Source organism: Mesocricetus auratus, unplaced genomic scaffold (assembly GCF_017639785.1).
Source record: "Mesocricetus auratus isolate SY011 unplaced genomic scaffold, BCM_Maur_2.0 Super-Scaffold_100018, whole genome shotgun sequence".
Classification (NCBI taxonomy): Eukaryota; Metazoa; Chordata; class Mammalia; order Rodentia; family Cricetidae; genus Mesocricetus; species Mesocricetus auratus.
This window is the reverse complement of record NW_024429199.1, coordinates 23,299,274-23,317,614: the sequence shown is the minus strand read 5'-3', so window position 1 is coordinate 23,317,614 and position 18,341 is coordinate 23,299,274. Positions and strand designations below refer to the sequence as shown.

At 42.9% G+C, this 18,341-nt stretch overlaps 1 protein-coding gene across 5 annotated transcripts in view; it reads left to right on the top strand.

The window, feature by feature from the left end:
- Slc18b1 (solute carrier family 18 member B1) overlaps nt 1–8,411 on the top strand; it is a 28,880-nt gene extending 20,469 nt beyond the window's left edge. For all 5 annotated transcript variants that reach the window (XM_021224215.2, XM_013110212.3, XM_040728125.1 and 2 more), the window contains 8 exons: nt 755–891; nt 2,116–2,217; nt 2,674–2,765; nt 4,309–4,404; nt 5,633–5,707; nt 6,789–6,882; nt 6,986–7,038; nt 7,431–8,411. In XM_021224215.2, coding sequence (XP_021079874.1) covers nt 755–891; nt 2,116–2,217; nt 2,674–2,765; nt 4,309–4,404; nt 5,633–5,707; nt 6,789–6,882; nt 6,986–7,038; nt 7,431–7,497 — 716 coding nt within the window. In that variant the 3' untranslated portion in view covers nt 7,498–8,411. The remainder of the gene's footprint in view (nt 1–754; nt 892–2,115; nt 2,218–2,673; nt 2,766–4,308; nt 4,405–5,632; nt 5,708–6,788; nt 6,883–6,985; nt 7,039–7,430) is intronic.
- The last annotated feature ends 9,930 nt before the right edge of the window (nt 8,412–18,341 follow it).

Below are 18,341 nucleotides of genomic sequence, written 5' to 3'. Positions count from 1 at the left end.
TTATTTATTTATTTATTTATTTATTTATTTATTTATTTATTCATTCATTCATTCATTCATTTTTGTTGTTCCAGACAGGTTTTATCATGCAGCCCTGGCTGTCCTGGAGCTAGCTCTGTAGACCAGGCTGGCCTTGAATGCATAGATCTGCCTGCTTCTGCCTCACAAGTGCTAGGATTAAAGGCGTGCGCCACCACCACCCAGGAGTCTCCCCTTCAGCACACACACATCCTCGTGAAGCTTAGAAGACTCTATTTCTTCTGCTGTGCACTCCACTGTCCAATTCAGATGGCCTTACTTCCAGACTGTAGTTTAAAAACCTCCCGACGCACCCTTACTCCTGTTGATTGTGTTTGAGAAGTTAAGGATTGTTTTAAAATTTGGGATTTTGCTGTTTTTTTTTTTTTTTTGAGATGAGTTTTATGTAGCCCAGGCTGACCTCAGACTCACTGTAGCCAAGCATGACTTTGAATTCCTGATCCTCCTACTTTTACCTCCCAAGCGCTGAGATGACAGGCAGACATGGCCATGCCAGGATCAAACTCAGTCTTTTAAATAAAACCAATCATGACTTCTAAAGTTTAAGAACTTAGAAGCGAATGCAGATGATAATATTTAATTTCAGGCAATTCAGAGGTGCAGGAATTTTACTACCAAATTGTCTCATCAGCTTTGCCTCCAAAGTAAGTTAAAAGATAAAACTAAGAGACGTTCATTGCTATTATGTATTTCTGTTTTTATTTTTAACCCCAAGAGTCGGATCCAGGTGAACACTCCTTCTGGAAACTTGTCACGTTACCCAAGGTCGGGCTCATAGCCTTCGTCATCATCTCCCTCAGCTCTTGCTTTGGCTTCCTCGATCCAATCCTGTCTCTGTTCGTCTTGGAGAAGGTAAGCAGCCTGCTGGGGCTGCTTCATATGGGTGGCTGTAGTTATGTGCCCCTGGGCTCTCTCTTTAGGGAAAGCCCTTCAGCTGTGAGGAGGTGGACAGGGAGCTCCACTCTCAGGCGCTGTGTCTTCCCTCAGTGACAGCCTTTGAGCTTCGGATGTGATTCTGTGATCTGGGGGTCTGATCCACCAGGAAGAAAGAAAGAATCTCCCTCAAGTGTCCGGGGCATTGTCTCCTCCTACCCAAGACCTTGCTCACACCACTCCAGGTTTACGAGGGCATCACCTTTGGTGCTTAACTATGACACTTTTTCTCTTCCTGTGTGAGTTGTGATGAGGCAGTAGCAGCACTGATGAGGTCTTTTGATGTGAGATAGCCTTCTTTCCCTACATTTACTTTTTAGCTACTTATTGTATAATCAGGCGATTATGTTCTATACAATGTTCTATACAACAGAATAGGAGGAAGCAACCAAGAGTCTCCATTGCTGACACATGAATGTTGGTTTCATATTGCTTTATTTTTCTCTGTGACACACCCTTTCCAGCACACACACACACACACACACACACACACCAAACCTAGGGCTAAAATACAAGAATATCATTTCATAAGCTCTGTGTATGAATCTTGGTATACATAAAATTTGTATACCAAATTAATATCAATTGCCAAAAAATCAAACTTCTAGGTTGACTACTAAATGGTTGGAAGTTTTTCCCTCTTAGGAAAGAAAAAATGTATTTACCAATTCCTGGTACAAAGTAAGAAAAATTTAAGAGGAATTCGATGAAAGCTAATCTTGTTTGTTGACTTGATTGGATGAAAAAGTGCCTAGGAAATCAGTAAAGTGTATCTCTGGGAATTTCCAGACAGCACTGACTAAGCAGGGACTACCCTTACTGTGGGCAGGACCATCCCGGAGGCTGGGGCTGTTAACACAGGCATCCTCTCTCTGCTTCCTGACCGCTATCGTGTAAGCTCTCTGCTCTCCCACACTGTCCCCACCATGATGCTCTGAAACCATGAGCCAAAATAACCAATCCCCCCTTTGCATTTTTCCCTCGGGTACCGTAGTCACAGCTATGGACAGAGAAACAGTACAAATATTGGGTGTTACTGATAGACTTCTGTTAATAGAGCTGGAGAAGAGGAGGAGGGAAAGGGGTGTGTTTATTTTAAAGAGAGACTTAACGTGCTGTTTTAACACGGGGTTTCTTTTCCAGTTCAGTTTGCCGGCTGGATACGTGGGACTCGTCTTCCTGGGTCTAGCTCTATCCTATACCATTTCGTCACCGCTGTTTGGTCTCCTCAGTGATAGGATGCCTGTATGTATACTGACTTATATATGAGTTGCTTTTGCATGCTTAGATCTGTAGCTATTTCTCCATAATTCTAAAGGTCCCTTGCTTAGAGCAGGCACTGTCAGTTGGCCTGGTAGAGAGAGTTCGGTGTTTCCTAGGGGAACTTCTTTTTTTGGTTTTTCGAGATAAGGTTTCTCTGTGGCTTTGGAGGCTGTCCTGGAACTAGCTCTGTAGACCAGGCTGGTCTCGAACTCACAGACATCTGCCTCCCAGGAGAACGTCTTTGCTCATCTCCCCATCTTGCAAAATATCCTCCTTGCCTTTAAGTTTATCGTCTGCCTATTTTCTCTTAAATGTAAAGTTGCATTTGCTTTCATGGATTTGGATTTGTGGATGTCATTACTTTAATGATTTTTTAAAAATTATTGTTTAATTATGGAGGTTCCTTGGTTTAAGCTTTGCACTTTTTCTCTTTACCAGAATCTAAGGAAATGGTTTCTGGTTTTTGGAAACTTAATCACAGCTGCGTGCTACATGCTCTTAGGACCCGTCCCCATTTTGCACATTAAAAGGTAAAGGTAACTTTCCTGTTCCATGTTGTTGGAGAAGTAGTACCAGTAATTATTTAATTTTCAAAAGTGGCTTAGTTCTGCAAGCGTTGCTACTACAATGACTTTGACTTGGGGTTGTATTGAACGATTTGACTAACAGTGCTTTATTTACTAGAAGCTGGGCAGTAGCTTAGCAAATCTTAACACATGAAATATTTACCAAATGAGAAGAATGGTGATTCTTATCTGTAAGGTGTTTGTTTTGTTCTGTTAGCTGAGGCTAGCTTTGAACTCATGATCTTCCAGACTCCACCTCTCAAGTGCTAGGGTTATATAGACTTGTCCCACATTACCGGGTCTTCCATGTTTCCACTGCACTGTTGTTTGGAATTATTTTCAAAGTAGCATTTATGGCTAGCAACCTTTACTTCATACTTAAGAGAATGCAATTTTTTTTTGTTTTTTTGAGACAGGGTTTCTCTGTATTGTTTTGGAGGCTGTCCTGGAACTCACTCTGTAGACCAGGCTGGCCTCGAACTCACAGAGATCTGCCTGCCTCTGCCTCCCCAGTGCTGGGATTAAAGGCATGCACCACCAACGTCCAGCTGCAAATTTGTTTTTTTCTGATTTTTCCTTCTCATTCATCAAGAGGGCAACTGAGTCTTTTACTGTTTCTGTGTTGTCCTTAGCATGCAGCACTTACTCATTAAAGCTTATTGACTGTAATTTGTTTATTGAAACAAAGTGAGCTTCCTGGACTTTTCCACATACCTCTGGGACAAAACACAGCATCACAGCAAGAGGGCGATTTAGGAGTCTTTTGGATTTGAGTTTGAATTTTGGCTCTGTCAGTGGTAGTTGAACTCGGGCAAATCACTTAGCTTCCAAGAGTCTAAGCTTTCTTGTCTATAAAAAGAAACCAGGTCCAGCAACATGGACAGCATACTGAAATACTGCCAAGTCTGGAAACTCAAGTTAAAACTCCAGGCTCTACACAGTAGAAGGAGAGAACTGATTTATGGGTGTTATTCACTTATCTCCACACAAACACACACTGCCATCCCTCCCCTCCAAAATTAATAAACGTAGTTTGAAAAGGAACTAAAGCTAATACATACATGACCAGAATTACATGCATATTGTCTGTCAGGACCTTAGAAGGAGCCTGGCATAGAAAAACTATCAGTTTCTAGTCTCTTCCTGCGCCCCTCCCTTCTTTGCCACTCTTTAATTGAATTTCAAGATGAAACGATTAGACGAACAAGAGCTTTGATGGTGAAGGATTTTGTTACGGCGGGCAGGCGGCTGGTTACAGATGACTAAACACACGTATGTGAAATGTGGGACCAAAAGTGGCTTCAGAGGATGCAGGGGCTGTTTTTGCTGCAGACGTGGAAGATGCTCGCATGAGCTCTCAATGAATGGAATGGTACAAGGTGGGAATGTGAGGGAAACAAGTCAACTATCTGTGAAGCTAACGTCTCTGCGATCCTGCCCTCCTTGGTTTTAAGTCTGCGTCTCTTAAAACACTAATGCCTTCATTTCCTCCACGCTGCCTCTGCAGTCAGCTCTGGCTCCTGGTGCTGGTGTTAGTGGTAAACGGCTTCTCTGCTGGAATGAGTATCATCCCAACTTTCCCGGAGATGCTCAGTTGTGCATAGTAAGTTTCGGGGTTGTTTGGTGAGCACCATAGTGATGGGCGTGGTGGGGATAGGGGTGGGGGTGGGGCAGGCAATCAGTCTCACCTCACTTGTTCAGTCCCATAGGATGTTGGATATTTGCCCAATAGTGAATCTTCATGATTTCATAGCGTATAAATACTGTGGCACTATCAATCATATAAGTAATAATGAAATCCTACTGAAAAATAACATGGTGACTAATATGCTAAAAGATAGAATAGGTTAAAGGGAGATGCTTGGCTTGTTGTATGTCTCAGGTGTGGGGTGTGTGTGTGTGTGTGTGTGTGTGCGCGCACGCATACATAGTCTTAAAAGTCAAGAACAAAATGAAGAGATTTCAGCGTTGCTCCAGTGGCATGGAGGAGAATTGTACAAGAGCACAGGATGACCAGCATCTGTCACTTGGCCACTGTTCCTTTGTGTATGGGCACTGTTCCTTTGTGTATGGGCATGTTCATGACCACTAAGGTCTGTGGCTGTGCTGGAGTTTCTCCCTGATGCTCGGAGGACAAAGAGCTGGCTCGGTTTTCTTAGAGCAGCCTTTGTTTCTTCATCTGTTTTAAGAATCTCTTAGTTAATGATGTTTTTAATTAGCGTTTAATGCAAGCCAGTTATGATTCTTATTAGTATATGGATGTAGTAAAATTGTTATTTTGTGAAAATGCCTTCAAATCTGACTTACATATTTCATTTATTTGTTTTTTTAATTTTTGAGCCTATAATTAAATTTCACCGTTCCCCTTACTCTCTTGAAACCCTCCCATATATCTCTCTGAAATTCATGCCCTCTTTTTTTGTTGTTGTTGCATGCATATATATAGCATTTATGTGAACATATATATTCCTAAATATAATCTGTACAGTACTCCTTGTATGTGTGTTTTCAGGGCTGACCATTCTGCCTTTGAACAATTGGTGCACTCCTCCCCAGGGAAGAGTGCCTCTCCCACTCCCAGCATTCTTCAGTTGCCTAGAGTCTTTGTGTAGGGTTGAGGTTTGTTTTGTTCTGGTGTTTGAGCCCAAGGCCTTGGGCATGCTAGCTTCACACGCTACCATTGATCTAAATCTCCAATGTTAGCTTTTATTTTAGAAATTGAATGCTCTTATTTTTAGTTTCTTCAGATTATATATGGTATATCTCATGTCAAACAATTTTTCTATACAAGTTTTCCTTTTCGTGATGGATGTGTCCATGTTTCCCTGCAGTGAAAATGGGTTTGAAGAGGGAATAAGTACGCTGGGGCTCATATCTGGTCTTGTTAGCGCCATGTGGTCAGTTGGGTAAGTGAATTCATTTGCACCTGCAAAGTGTTCTTTCTATGTTACAGATGGAAAACTGAAACACTAAGCAAGTGTGTGAGATTATCTAAGGCAAAAGCTCATGAAGGGCAGAGCAAGAATTCCAATTCACAACCTGCGACTCCAAAATTTAGTATGTCGTCAGACTGCATACAAAACTAAGACACCTTTGTGAGCCTTGCTTTGAGCAATAAGTAAACATTCCTTTAGCAGAAGCACATCTCAGACTTTTAAAATGCATTACTTTATTGATTCAATTTCTTGCCTGTTTGCTTGTTTATGTACTTTCTAGCAGACCAGACAATGCACTGTATAGTAGCAATAGACATATACAAAGTCAATAACTGTGCACTGAACTGAGTCAGGTATTAAGAATAGAAAGAAGAGAGGGCCAGTGAGTTGGCTGAGCAGGTAAAGCACTTGCCACACAAGCCTGGAGACCAGAGTTCAGTCCTGGGAACCTACATAATGATGGAAAGGAAAAGGGAGCCTGGGGGTTGGAGAGATGGCTCAGTGGTTAAGAACACTGCTACTCATCTAGAAGTCCTGAGTTCAATTCCCAGCAACCACTAGGTGGCTCACAACCATCCGTAATGAGTTCTGGCTCCTTCTTTTGGCCTGCATACATATATGCAGGCAGAACACTGTATACATAATAAAGAAATAAATCTTTTTTTTTTAAAAGAAAAGGGGAACCTATAGCACAGGGTTTTTCTCTGACTTTCTTATGGTACTGTTGCGTGTACCCCTACCCACAAAATAGAAAGACTCTTTTAAACATGCACGACCGTTTTTATTGTAGCTCATCAACTTCACAGCAGCAATTCCACTTAACAACTGTCTAGCAATCATTATTCTTCCTGTCTCTCCTCTGCCTCCATCTCAGCCCTGGATCTGGGGACCTTACACACTGTGGGCACACCCAGGTCTCGAATTCTTACTTATGCCCAGGAATCTCCCCACTGTTTTACTTGAAGGAAGACCAGTGGCTGGGGTGTCCTTCATCTTCCTAAATTAGTTTTTGCACTTTTAGATACTCACCCATTCTTCTTTCCATCATTAGTGCCTTCATGGGACCAGTGCTGGGTGGATTTCTGTATGAGAAAATTGGTTTCGAGTGGGCAGCAGCTATACAAGGCCTATGGGCTCTGATAAGTGTGAGTAATCCTAGATTTGTATGGCTTTTCTTCCATTTCCTTACACTTTGGGGACACTTGCCTCGGAGGATTTACTTTAACAGTGCATTTCATTGTGTTAAAGGGACTTGTGATGGGCTTATTTTATCTCTGGGAGCACTCAAAGACGAGAAGAAGGTATGGCCAACTTCCGGGCTTTTTTTCCTCTTATAAGAAGCTAGAGCATGAGAGCAGAAAAGAAATACTATGTTTCATTTATTCTTGCTGTTAGATTTCTGGGGATCCTAAGACTCATTGCTTGACAGGCAGGTCCAAGGAGGTGCTTGGGTGGAGATGCAGGCACTTAGTGTTTAGCTTTTTGGGAGGGGGGTGGGATGCGGTTTGTGATCTATTCTTTGTGTAGCCCTGGCTGTCCTAGAACTCACTCTGTAGACCAGGCTGGCAAACTCAGAGATCTGCCTGCCCCCATCTCTGAGTGCAGGGCTTAAGGGCGGGTCAACCCAGCTGGCTGTGTTTAGTTTTCTTAAGATGATCAGTACTGTTAATTTTCTTTTCCCTCCTCACTGTAGATCTAAAGCCCAGAACCTCATTGGCACAGAGGAGGAACAAACTGCTCTATTGCCCAATGAAACCTAGCCTCGCGCAAACTCTGGGTTGATGCAGACCAAGAGACGGGGCCTCGAGCTGTGACAGCCGCTGCTGGAGGACCTTTCTGTGTGCCATGTAGGGGGCCGTGCTTCCGGAACTCGTACCCTGGAAGTATCAAGCTGCTTTTAGATGACCGTGCACTAGGCTGCGCTTAGTGGAGTTCGGAGCTTCAATGAGAAAGGGAAAACTAACAGAAGCTGGTGTTTCTAAACGACCAACCTCGCCCCTGAGGGTGCTGTTATTGATTTCTTTAGCGTTCTTATTCTCGTGTCCCTTTTTCATTCTAAGTACTTCAGTTCTACGGATGCACCACTTAGAATTAATACATGAAAAAATGGAGCTACTTAATACACACTGAACATATACAACAGAATGAATCATTTTATGAAATCAGTTTTGAAAGATGTGCTTTCTCTGCGCTGAGATTTTTTTTACACCCATTAAATAGGCAAAATTCCCGCCTGCCAGGGAAAAACTTTAGAGCATCACTTTGTTTTCAGATTTTGTAAAAATGTTTCTGTGGAAGGAGCAAAAATAATAATAATACATGTAGTTTCCATATTGTGACATTTTCAGTTATGATCTGTATTTATAAACATTATTTGGCATAACATTATTAATTTCCAATCTCAGTATCTCTTTGTTTTAGTCCCACAACTTATGTTGGTTTATTGTGCTAACCACTTTCCATACTCTTGGGAGATGTGTCCCATCACTAGGAGGGGCAGTGCTCCCCGCCCAGCTATGATGGTGTGCTGCACATTGGAGGGATCCTCCCTCTAACTTCATGTAAAATCCTAGCTGTACTTGAAATGAGAATGTCAACTTTGTACCTCCTGATTCATTTTCTTATTTCAGCAGTTGCATTTCTTTTCTAATAGAATAAATGACTTTTGTCTATCTATCCATTGTTTTCATTCAAAACACTCTTTTTAAACAAGGTCTCAAGTGCCGGGCATTGGTGGCACATGCCTTTAATCCCAGCACTCAGGAGGCAGACACAGGCGAATCTCTGTGAATCCAAGGTCAGTCTGGTCTACAGAGCAAGTGCCAGGACAGGCTCCAAAGCTACAGAGAGAAACCCTGTCTTGAAAAACCAAACCAAAAAAAGAGGGATAATCCAGGAGACAGTTTTTTCTCTCTTGATATTAAGTATTAATTATCACTCACAGACTCACATACATACATACATAATCTTAATCATATTCCCCCTTTATCCTTTCTTACATTTCTTTAAAAGTTAAAATATAACTAGATCATTTTCCCATTTCCCTTGCCTCCCTCTAACTCCTTCCATGAACCTGGTTTCTTGCTCCTAATCAAATTCATGGGCTCTTTTTCTTTAATTGTTATTGTTACATATATATCTGTACATATATATGTATTAAAGGTTTACATATGTAGATCCAGTGTGCCAAGTCCATTTTAGCGTCACTCGTATGTACGTGATTTCAGGGCTGACAGTTTGATGTCGGATAATCAGTTAGAGGCCTCATCCTGGAGATTATTTCTCCTGCTCTCCGAATCCCTTAGTTGCCTGTAGCTCCCTTTATCATTTCTTATTCCCACTATCCTTCTTTTCCCAACAAGTCCTTCATTCCAGTTTCCATGTCCTCATGTGTGTGTGTGTGTGTGTGTCCCATATATTTTATCCGTTGCTTGTATGAACATGCATGGGGATGGGGCTGTTTCCAAAGGCTACACCCCTGAGGAATAAGAATCCTCTTCCCTCTCAGCAACCATTAACTCCTCCTCCCCTTCAGTAACAGCTTCTAACAAATACTAAAGGCATACAAATTGTGACAAAATAGAATCTCAAGCCAGCCTAGCCTGGTGGTTCATCTTTCGATCCAATATCCACATGAGAGGCTGCTGAAAAGATACAGGTAAGCCTCTTAGTTTATTTTAAGAAAAGCGAAACCAGCGTAGGTGAGTCTCCCACACAAACACCATGCCTTTTCTTCTTTTTAAGCGTTAGGACCTGGGCTGTGTGCATCTCTTCTGTCGTTTTCTTTTCTGCCATCGCCATCATCACTAGTTTGCTTTGCCTCTTTGGTTTACTTGTCTGATGGAGAGCTAGCTCAGGCACTGGCTGCTGGGTGAGCAAGGCCCGCCCTCTGGTGGTGCAGGACATGAATTACAAAGCAGGTCAGTGCTTGGTCACCTTTCTTTTTGCATGAGCAGATACAGAACAGAAGCAAAGGGAGGGAAGGAGTCATTCTGGCCTAACCGTTTAATGGGATAGTCCATGACAGAAGGGAAAGCACAGCAGAGAGTCCTATGCGGGGTTTTTGCTGCTGTGATGGGATGTCATGTCCCCAAGCAACTTGGGGAGGAACGGGTTTATTTTGCTTACTGTTCTATATCACAGTTCGTCATCAATGGTAATACGGGTAGGAACTCCAGCAACGCAGAGACCTGGAGGCAGGAGCTGATGCAAGGCCTTGGAGGAGTACTGCTAACTGGCTTGCTATTTGTGGCTTGCTCACCCTTCTTATAGAACCCAGGACCATCATCCCATTGCACCCCCACTCTCCTTCTGGATCAATCACTAATTGGCAAAAGTCCTGCCTCCTGATCTTACAGAGGCATTTTCTCGATTGAAGTTTCCTCCTCGCAGATGACTCTAGCTTGTATCTTGTTGACAAGAGAACTAGCCAGGACACAGAGATCATAACGGTGGGAATGTGCAACTGGGACTCTCAACATCTTTATGGATATGGAAACAGAGTAGAGAATGCTAGCGCTCACCATGCCCTTAGTTATTTCCTTCTTTTCTATTCAGTCCAGGTCTTAGGCCATGGGATGGTGCTGCGCACATTCAGGGTGGCTCATCTTGCCTTAAACAATCTTCTCTGGAAATGCCTTTAGAGGCACACCCCAAATATGTGTCTCCCTAATAAAGCCCTGGAGATGTTTAGTCCAACCCACCCACCTGAAAAGATACACTCAACCATCACACACAGTCATCTCCTATTGTAAGGGGTCATACAGTGGAGTATGGCTTGCTACTGCATCTTCTTGGAAGACAGTAACCATTCGAGGTTGTTGTGGGAATCTTCCTGAAATAAGTGCTCCAACACCAATGAGTGTACAAGACAGCACTCCAACACCAAAGAGTGTGCAAGAGAGAACTCCAACACCAAAGAGTGTGCAAGAGAGCACTGCAACACCAAAGAGTGTGCAAGAGAGCACTCCAACACCAATGAGTGTGCAAGAGAGAACTCCAACCCCAAAGAGTGTGCAAGAGAGCACTCCAACACCAATGAGTGTGCAAGAGAGCACTCCAACACCAAAGAGTGTGCAAGACAGCACTCCAACACCAAAGAGTGTGCAAGAGAGCACTCCAACACCAAAGAGTGTGCAAGAGAGAACTCCAACACCAAAGAGTGTGCAAGAGAGCACTCCAACACCAATGAGTGTGCAAGAGAGAACTCCAACCCCAAAGAGTGTGCAAGAGAGCAATCCAACACCAAAGAGTGTGCAAGAGAGCACTCCAACACCAATGAGTGTGCAAGAGAGAACTCCAACCCCAAAGAGTGTGCAAGAGAGCAATCCAACACCAAAGAGTGTGCAAGAGAGAACTCCAACACCAAAGAGTGTTCAAGAGAGCACTCCAACCCCAAAGAGTGTGCAAGAGAGCACTCCAACACCAATGAGTGTGCAAGAGAGAACTCCAACCCCAAAGAGTGTGCAAGAGAGAACTCCAACACCAAAGAGTGTGCAAGACAGCACTCCAACACCAAAGAGTGTGCAAGACAGCACTCCAACACCAAAGAGTGTGCAAGAGAGCACTCCAACACCAAAGAGTGTGCAAGAGAGAACTCCAACACCAAAGAGTGTGCAAGAGAGAACTCCAACACCAAAGAGTGTGCAAGAGAGCACTCCAACACCAAAGAGTGTGCAAGACAGCACTCCAACACCAAAGAGTGTGCAAGAGAGCACTCCAACACCAAAGAGTGTGCAAGAGAGAACTCCAACACCAAAGAGTGTTCAAGAGAGCACTCCAACCCCAAAGAGTGTGCAAGAGAGCACTCCAACACCAATGAGTGTGCAAGAGAGAACTCCAACCCCAAAGAGTGTGCAAGAGAGAACTCCAACACCAAAGAGTGTGCAAGAGAGAACTCCAACACCAAAGAGTGTGCAAGAGAGCACTCCAACACCAAAGAGTGTGCAAGAGAGCACTCCAACACCAAAGAGTGTGCAAGAGAGCACCCCAACACCAATGAGTGTGCAAGAGAGAACTCCAACCCCAAAGAGTGTGCAAGAGAGCACTGCAACACCAAAGAGTGTGCAAGAGAGCACTCAAACACCAATGAGTGTGCAAGAGAGAACTCCAACACCAATGAGTGTGCAAGAGAGCACTCCAACACCAAAGAGTGTGCAAGAGAGAACTCCAACACCAATGAGTGTGCAAGAGAGAACTCCAACCCCAAAGAGTGTGCAAGAGAGCACTCCAACCCCAAAGAGTGTGCAAGAGAGCACTCCAACACCAATGAGCGTGCAAGAGAGAACTCCAACACCAAAGAGTGTGCAAGAGAGCACTCCAACACCAAAGAGTGTGCAAGAGAGAACTCCAACACCTAAGAGTGTGCAAGAGAGCACTGCAACACCAAAGAGTGTGCAAGAGAGAACTCCAACACCAAAGAGTGTGCAAGAGAGAACTCTAATACCAAAGAGTGTGCAAGAGAGCACTCCAACCCCAAAGAGTGTGCAAGAGAGCACTCCAACACCAATGAGTGTGCAAGAGAGAACTCTAATACCAAAGAGTGTGCAAGAGAGCACTCCAACACCAAAGAGTGTGCAAGAGAGAACTCCAACACCTAAGAGTGTGCAAGAGAGCACTCCAACACCAAAGAGTGTGCAAGAGAGAACTCTAATACCAAAGAGTGTGCAAGAGAGAACTCCAACACCTAAGAGTGTGCAAGAGAGCACTCCAACACCAAAGAGTGTACAAGAGAGCACTCCAACACCAAAGAGTGTGCAAGAGCACATATGCAAGTGCACTCCAACTCCAATGAGTGTTTGAGAGGGCACTCCAACTCCAAAGAGTGTGCAAGAGAGCTGTCACTAATGGACCAAAGCTAGGATAGCTCCTGAAAGTCATTGGTCTTGGGTCCATTTTGCATTCTCATTTTATACTCTAAAAAACACAAGAAGGGGTGAACAAGTCAGAGAGATTTTACAGAAATGAACAGGTAGGCAGCAGGTTTTAAAGGGCAATGATACACCATTTTCAGCTATTTCTCCATGTCCTTCTGTTTTAGGTGGCAAGTGAGTCATGCTTGGCAAATAGGTAGTGCAAGCTGTGCTTTAAGTAAACCAGCAAGTGAATCAATAAATCAGTATATAATTATTGGTCTATTCTACCTTGTTCTATCTCATTCCCTCATCATCTTCATAGCAGCTGGTGAATTTATCCTGAAGCAATGACTAGAGTTTGGATTTCTAGCTTTAACCCTTTCTAATAACTTTGTGCCTTTTTTGGTGGAGGTAATATTCCTGACTGAATAATATAAAAACACCACTCCTCACTTAAAACCATGCATATGCCTGCCTCTTCAGCCATGTCCAAATCTTATCCTCCACGCTTTTGGAGGAAACATTGCTGCCAGTGAATTTATCTGAGTCTAAAGAGTGACTATGCTTTCCTCAACAGTAGTTAAGATTTCTTAGTCTGAGTAGAGAGCTGCTGACTGCATTGAACTTGTTGAAAGCCTATTCCAGCTGCATGGATAGCCATGGGCCCAGTCAGAGCCATTCCCAGCAGGATTGGTAAAAACACAGGAGTTCTCTTATTTCTTGATTGTGAGGGATTGTATCACTGGACCTCACTTCCTGGGAGCACATCCAAATCAGGGACCAAAAATACTAAACTGCAGCTGTCTCCTGGGTAGCAGGTGTAAATACCCTTGGGCAGGCAAGGGATGGGAGCCACTGCTCTTCTAACAGTAGTTCTTCTTAGTTTGGCAGAGCCCTTTTCATTTTTCATACATTGGGCTTTGTCTATGATCTAATAAGGTGGCTCAGTTAAACATGTCCTTTTCATGTTGTTAGCTGGGCTTTGGTTAGTCATTCCTACTTGAGTATAACCCGGCTTGCGTGTAAGCATACCCAGTGCTCCTGATCTAGGTTAAAGAGTTCATGACTGGCATTTATTAAAGCCAGTGTTTTGAGATCTGGCTTTCCTACATGAAGGGCTTCTCTGTGATTAGTTCCCATACGATTTTTCCTGGGTTCTTCCACCCACCTTCTTCCCAGCCCCTGCAAAGGCCCCATTACAGCCTTTGTTCCTTGTCCCTCTGGGGGAGCACCATTTCAAGCCCTTTTCATGGCCAACTTCACGCATGACCAGTGTTAAAACAAGATCAGTAGGGTCTCCCACAGTTGTTCTTTGGTCACTTGTTCATAGGTTGTCACTAGCTGGGGTTGTCTCCTAATGGAGTCACACTATGTTTCTCTGGCCTGGGCAGTTCCCTCATAGTGTGATGACATCCCAGAGAGGATCTGTGTCTGGCCTGTTTCTCAGCAGAAGCACTACCTGAAGGAGGTAAAGAAGACTCTGGAAAGGCTAACGTCATCCTTGTGGTGCCTCTGGACTTCTTTCCAGGGACCCGTGTGAACGCCCACACTCCAGATATGCCACATATTGGTGAGCCATCGTGGGGTGTGAGGAAGGACAGAGGATTCCAGATATCTTAAGGACTGGAGAAACTTCCCTCTCACAGTAATAGGACTCCAGGATTGACAGGGTGATGGGAAGTTTGGTTTTTTGAAACAGGGTTTTTCTATGTAGCTTTGGAGCCTGTCCTGGAGCTCACTCTGTAGATCAGACTGGCCACAAACTCACAGAAATCTGCCTGTCTCTGCCTCCCGAGTGCTGGAGTAAAGACCTGCACCACAACTGCCCAGCGGTCATGGGGAATTTAAAGTCTCCATCTCAGGAGAAACAAAATGTACAAAATGCTTGTCAAAAGAAAAAGCAGTAGCTGCACATTTTTAAAAAAAAGATTTATTTATTTGTTTATTTATTTATTTATTTTGTATACAGCATTCTGCCTGCATGTATGTCTGCAGGCCAGAAGAGGGCACCAGACCTCCTTATTATAGATGGCTGTTGGGAATTGAACTCAGGACTTCTGGAAGAGCAGTCTGTGCTCTTAACTGCTGAACCACTTCTCCAGTCCAACTGCACAGTTTTTTTCTTTTTTTTCCAAATTAGAAACAAGCTTGTTTTGCATGTCAACCCCAGTTCCCTCTCCCTCCCCTCCTCCCCTGGCCCCTACCAGTCCCCTATCCCATCCCCTTTCTGCTCCCCAAGGAGGGTGAGGACTTCCATGGAGAATCTTCAAAGTCTGTCATATCATTTGGAGCAGGACCTAGGCCCTACCCAGTGTGTCTAGGCTAAGAGAGTATCTCTCTATGTGGAGTGGGCTCCCAAGTCCATTCGTGTACTAGGATAAATACTGATCCACTACCAGAGGCCCCATAGATTAACCAGACCTCCAAACTGAAATTCATGTTCAGGGAGTCTGGAACAGTCCTATACTAGTTTCCCAGCTGTCAGTCTGGGATCCATGAACTCCCCCTTGTTCAGGTCAGCTGTTTCTGTGGGTTTCACCAGCCTGGTCTTGACCCCTTTGCTCATCACTCCTCCCTCTCTTCAACTGGATTCCAGAGTTCAGCTCAGTGCTTAGCTGTGGGTGTCTGCCTCTGCTTCTGTCAGCTACTGGATGAAGGCTCTAGGATGGCATATGAGGTAGTCATCAATCTCATTATCAGAAAAGGGCATTTAAGGTAGCCTCTCCAATATTGCTTAGATTGTTAGTTGGGGTCAACCTTGTAGATCTCTAGACATTTCCCTAGTGCCAGCTTTCTCTTTAAACCTGTAATAGCTCCCTCTATCATGGTATCTCTTTTCTTACTCTCCTCTATTCTTCCCCTGACTGGATCTTCCTGCTCTCTCATGTCTTCCTCCCCCCTTCTCTTCTCCCCTTCTCTGTCACCTAATTCCCAGTTAGCTCAGGAGATCTTGTTCCTTTCCCCTTCTCTTGGGGACCGTGTATATTTCTCTTAGGGTTCTTCTTGTTTCCTAGCTTCTCTGGCGGTGTGGATTGTAGGCTGGTAATCCTTTGCTCTATGTCTAAAATCCATATATGAGTGAGTATATACCATGTTTGTCTTTTTTTTTTATGAGACAGGGTTTCTCTGTATTATTTTGGAGGCTGTTGGTACAGCCTGGCCTCGAACTCACAGAGATCTGCCTGCTTCTTCCTCCCGAGTGCTAGGATTAAAGGCGTGCGCCACCACCGCCCAGCAACCATGTTTGTCTTTTGTGACTGGGTTACCTCACTCAGGATGGTTTCTTCTAGTTCCATCCATTGGCCTGCAAATTTCAAGATTTCATTGTTTTTTTCTGCTGAATAAGTACTCCATTGTGTAAATGTACCACATTTTCTCCATCCATTCTTCAGTTGAGGGGTATCTAGGTTGCTTCCAGGTTCTGGCTATTACAAATGATGCTGCTATGAACACAGTGGAACAGACATCCTTGTTGTGTCAATGGGCATCTTTTGGGTATATGTCTAAGGGTGGTATTGCTGGGTCTTGTGGTAGGTTTATTCCCATTCTCCTGAGGAATCTCCATACTGATTTCCAAAGTAGCTGTACAAGTTGGCATTCCCACCAGCAGTGGACGAGTGTTCCCCTTTCTCCACATCCTCTCCAGCATAACTGTCTTTGGTGTTTTTGATTTTAGCCATTCTGACAGGAGTAAGATGGTATCTTGGAGTTGTTTTGATTTGCATTTCCCTGATGGTTAAGGATGTTGAGCGGTTTCTTATGAGTCTTTCAGCCAGTTTAGATTTCTCTATTGAGAATTCTCTATTTTTGTACCCCACTTTTTAATTGGGTTATTTGGTGTTTTGGAGATTAGTTTCTTGAGTTCTTTGTGTGCTTTGGAAATCAACCCTTTGTCAGATGTGAGGTTGGTGAATATCTTTTCCCATTCTCTGGGCTGTTATTTTGTCTTGTTGACTGTGTCTTTTGCCTTCAGGAGCTTCTTAGTTTCGGGAGGTCCCATTTATTAATTGTCAATCTCAGTGTCTGTACTACTGGTGTTATGTTCCGGAAACTTCTCCAATTCATTCAAAGGTACCTCCTACTTTTTTCTAAGAGGTTCAGTGTGGCTGAATTTATGTTGAGGTCTTTGATCCATTTGAACTTAAGTTTTGTGCATGGCAATAGATATGAATCTATCTGCAGTCTTCTACATGCCAGCATCCAGTTATGCCAGCACCATTTCTTGAAGATGCTTTCTTTTTCCCATTGTATAATTTTAGCTTCTTTGTCAAAAATCAGGTGTTCATAGGTGTGTGGGTCCATATCAGGGTTTTCAATTAGATTCCATTTGTCTACCTGTCTATTTTTGTGCCGATACCAAGCTGTTTTCAGGACTGCTCTATAATAGAGATTGAAGTCAGGGATGCTGATGCCTCTGGAAGTTTCTTTATTATACAAGGTTGTTTTGGCTATCCTGGGTCTTTTGTTTTTCCATATAAAGTTGAGAATTGTTCTTTCAAGGTCTGTGAGGAATTCTGCTGGGATTTTGATGGGGATTGCATTGAATCTGTATTTGTATGCATATATATATACATACATATATATATGTATATGGAAACTGAGTGGAGACCTCTTGTAAAGGCCAATTGGGTTTTTACGATTTTTGAGAAATCATAGAGTGATCGGGGAAGTCCTTCTGTGTATATGTTGTCTTATTGGTTGTTTAAATAAAGTACTGTTTCTAGATATTGGAACCTTATCTCAGATGGAGAGAAACATAAAATAGATTGAAAGTATAGGACCTGAAGGATAAGAAAGAATATCTAAGTCTGTATGGGTAGAACAATGACTCATACACACACACACACACACACACACACACACACACACACACACACACACACGTATTGTAGGCTCTTGAGCACCTGGTAAAGGAACAGTTAGATGCTAAGCACATGGAAAAAACCTACTAATCCTTGGAATTCTCCCGTACTTGTAATAAAAAAGAAACCTGGAAAATGGAGTATGTTAATTGACCTAAGAGTGATAAATAACATAATTCAACCTATGGGATCTTTACAGCTTCGAATTACATTACCTTCTTTATTACCTAAAGATTGGCTTATTATAGTTATTGATTTACAAGATTGCTTCTTTACTATTCCTTTACAAGAACATGATAGAGGAAAATTAGCTTTTACAATCCCTACTTATAATAATGTTCAACTAGTAAGAAGATATCATTGGAATATCCTACCCAAGAAATGCTAAATAGCCCAATATTGTGTCATTATTTTGTGAATCAACCACTGGCAGTGGTACATAAATTTTCTCAGTCTACTATATACCACTAAATGTATGATATTTTATTGCCTTCTGATACAGATACCTTAGAAAAAGATTTAATATGGTACAGAAAATTTTACTCTGTTGGGGATTACTAATTTCTCCTGAAAAAACAAAAAGAAGAGATTCTCTTAATTATTTAGTTCTCAAATTGAATAAACAGGGAATTCAGCCACAAAAGATATAGGTTAGGATAGATCAATTGCATACTCTTAATGTTTTTCAAAAATTATTGGGTGTTTATTAGCTGGTTGCAGCCTACAATTGGCTTGTCTACTCAAGAATGGTGTAATTTGTTTCAAATTTTGCAAGGTGACTGAGATTTAAACAGTCCAAGACAGTTAACAACTGAAATTAAAAGAGAATTAGACCAGGTAGGACAAAAATGACAAAATGCCTGTGTGGCATTGGATCTCACAACTGAT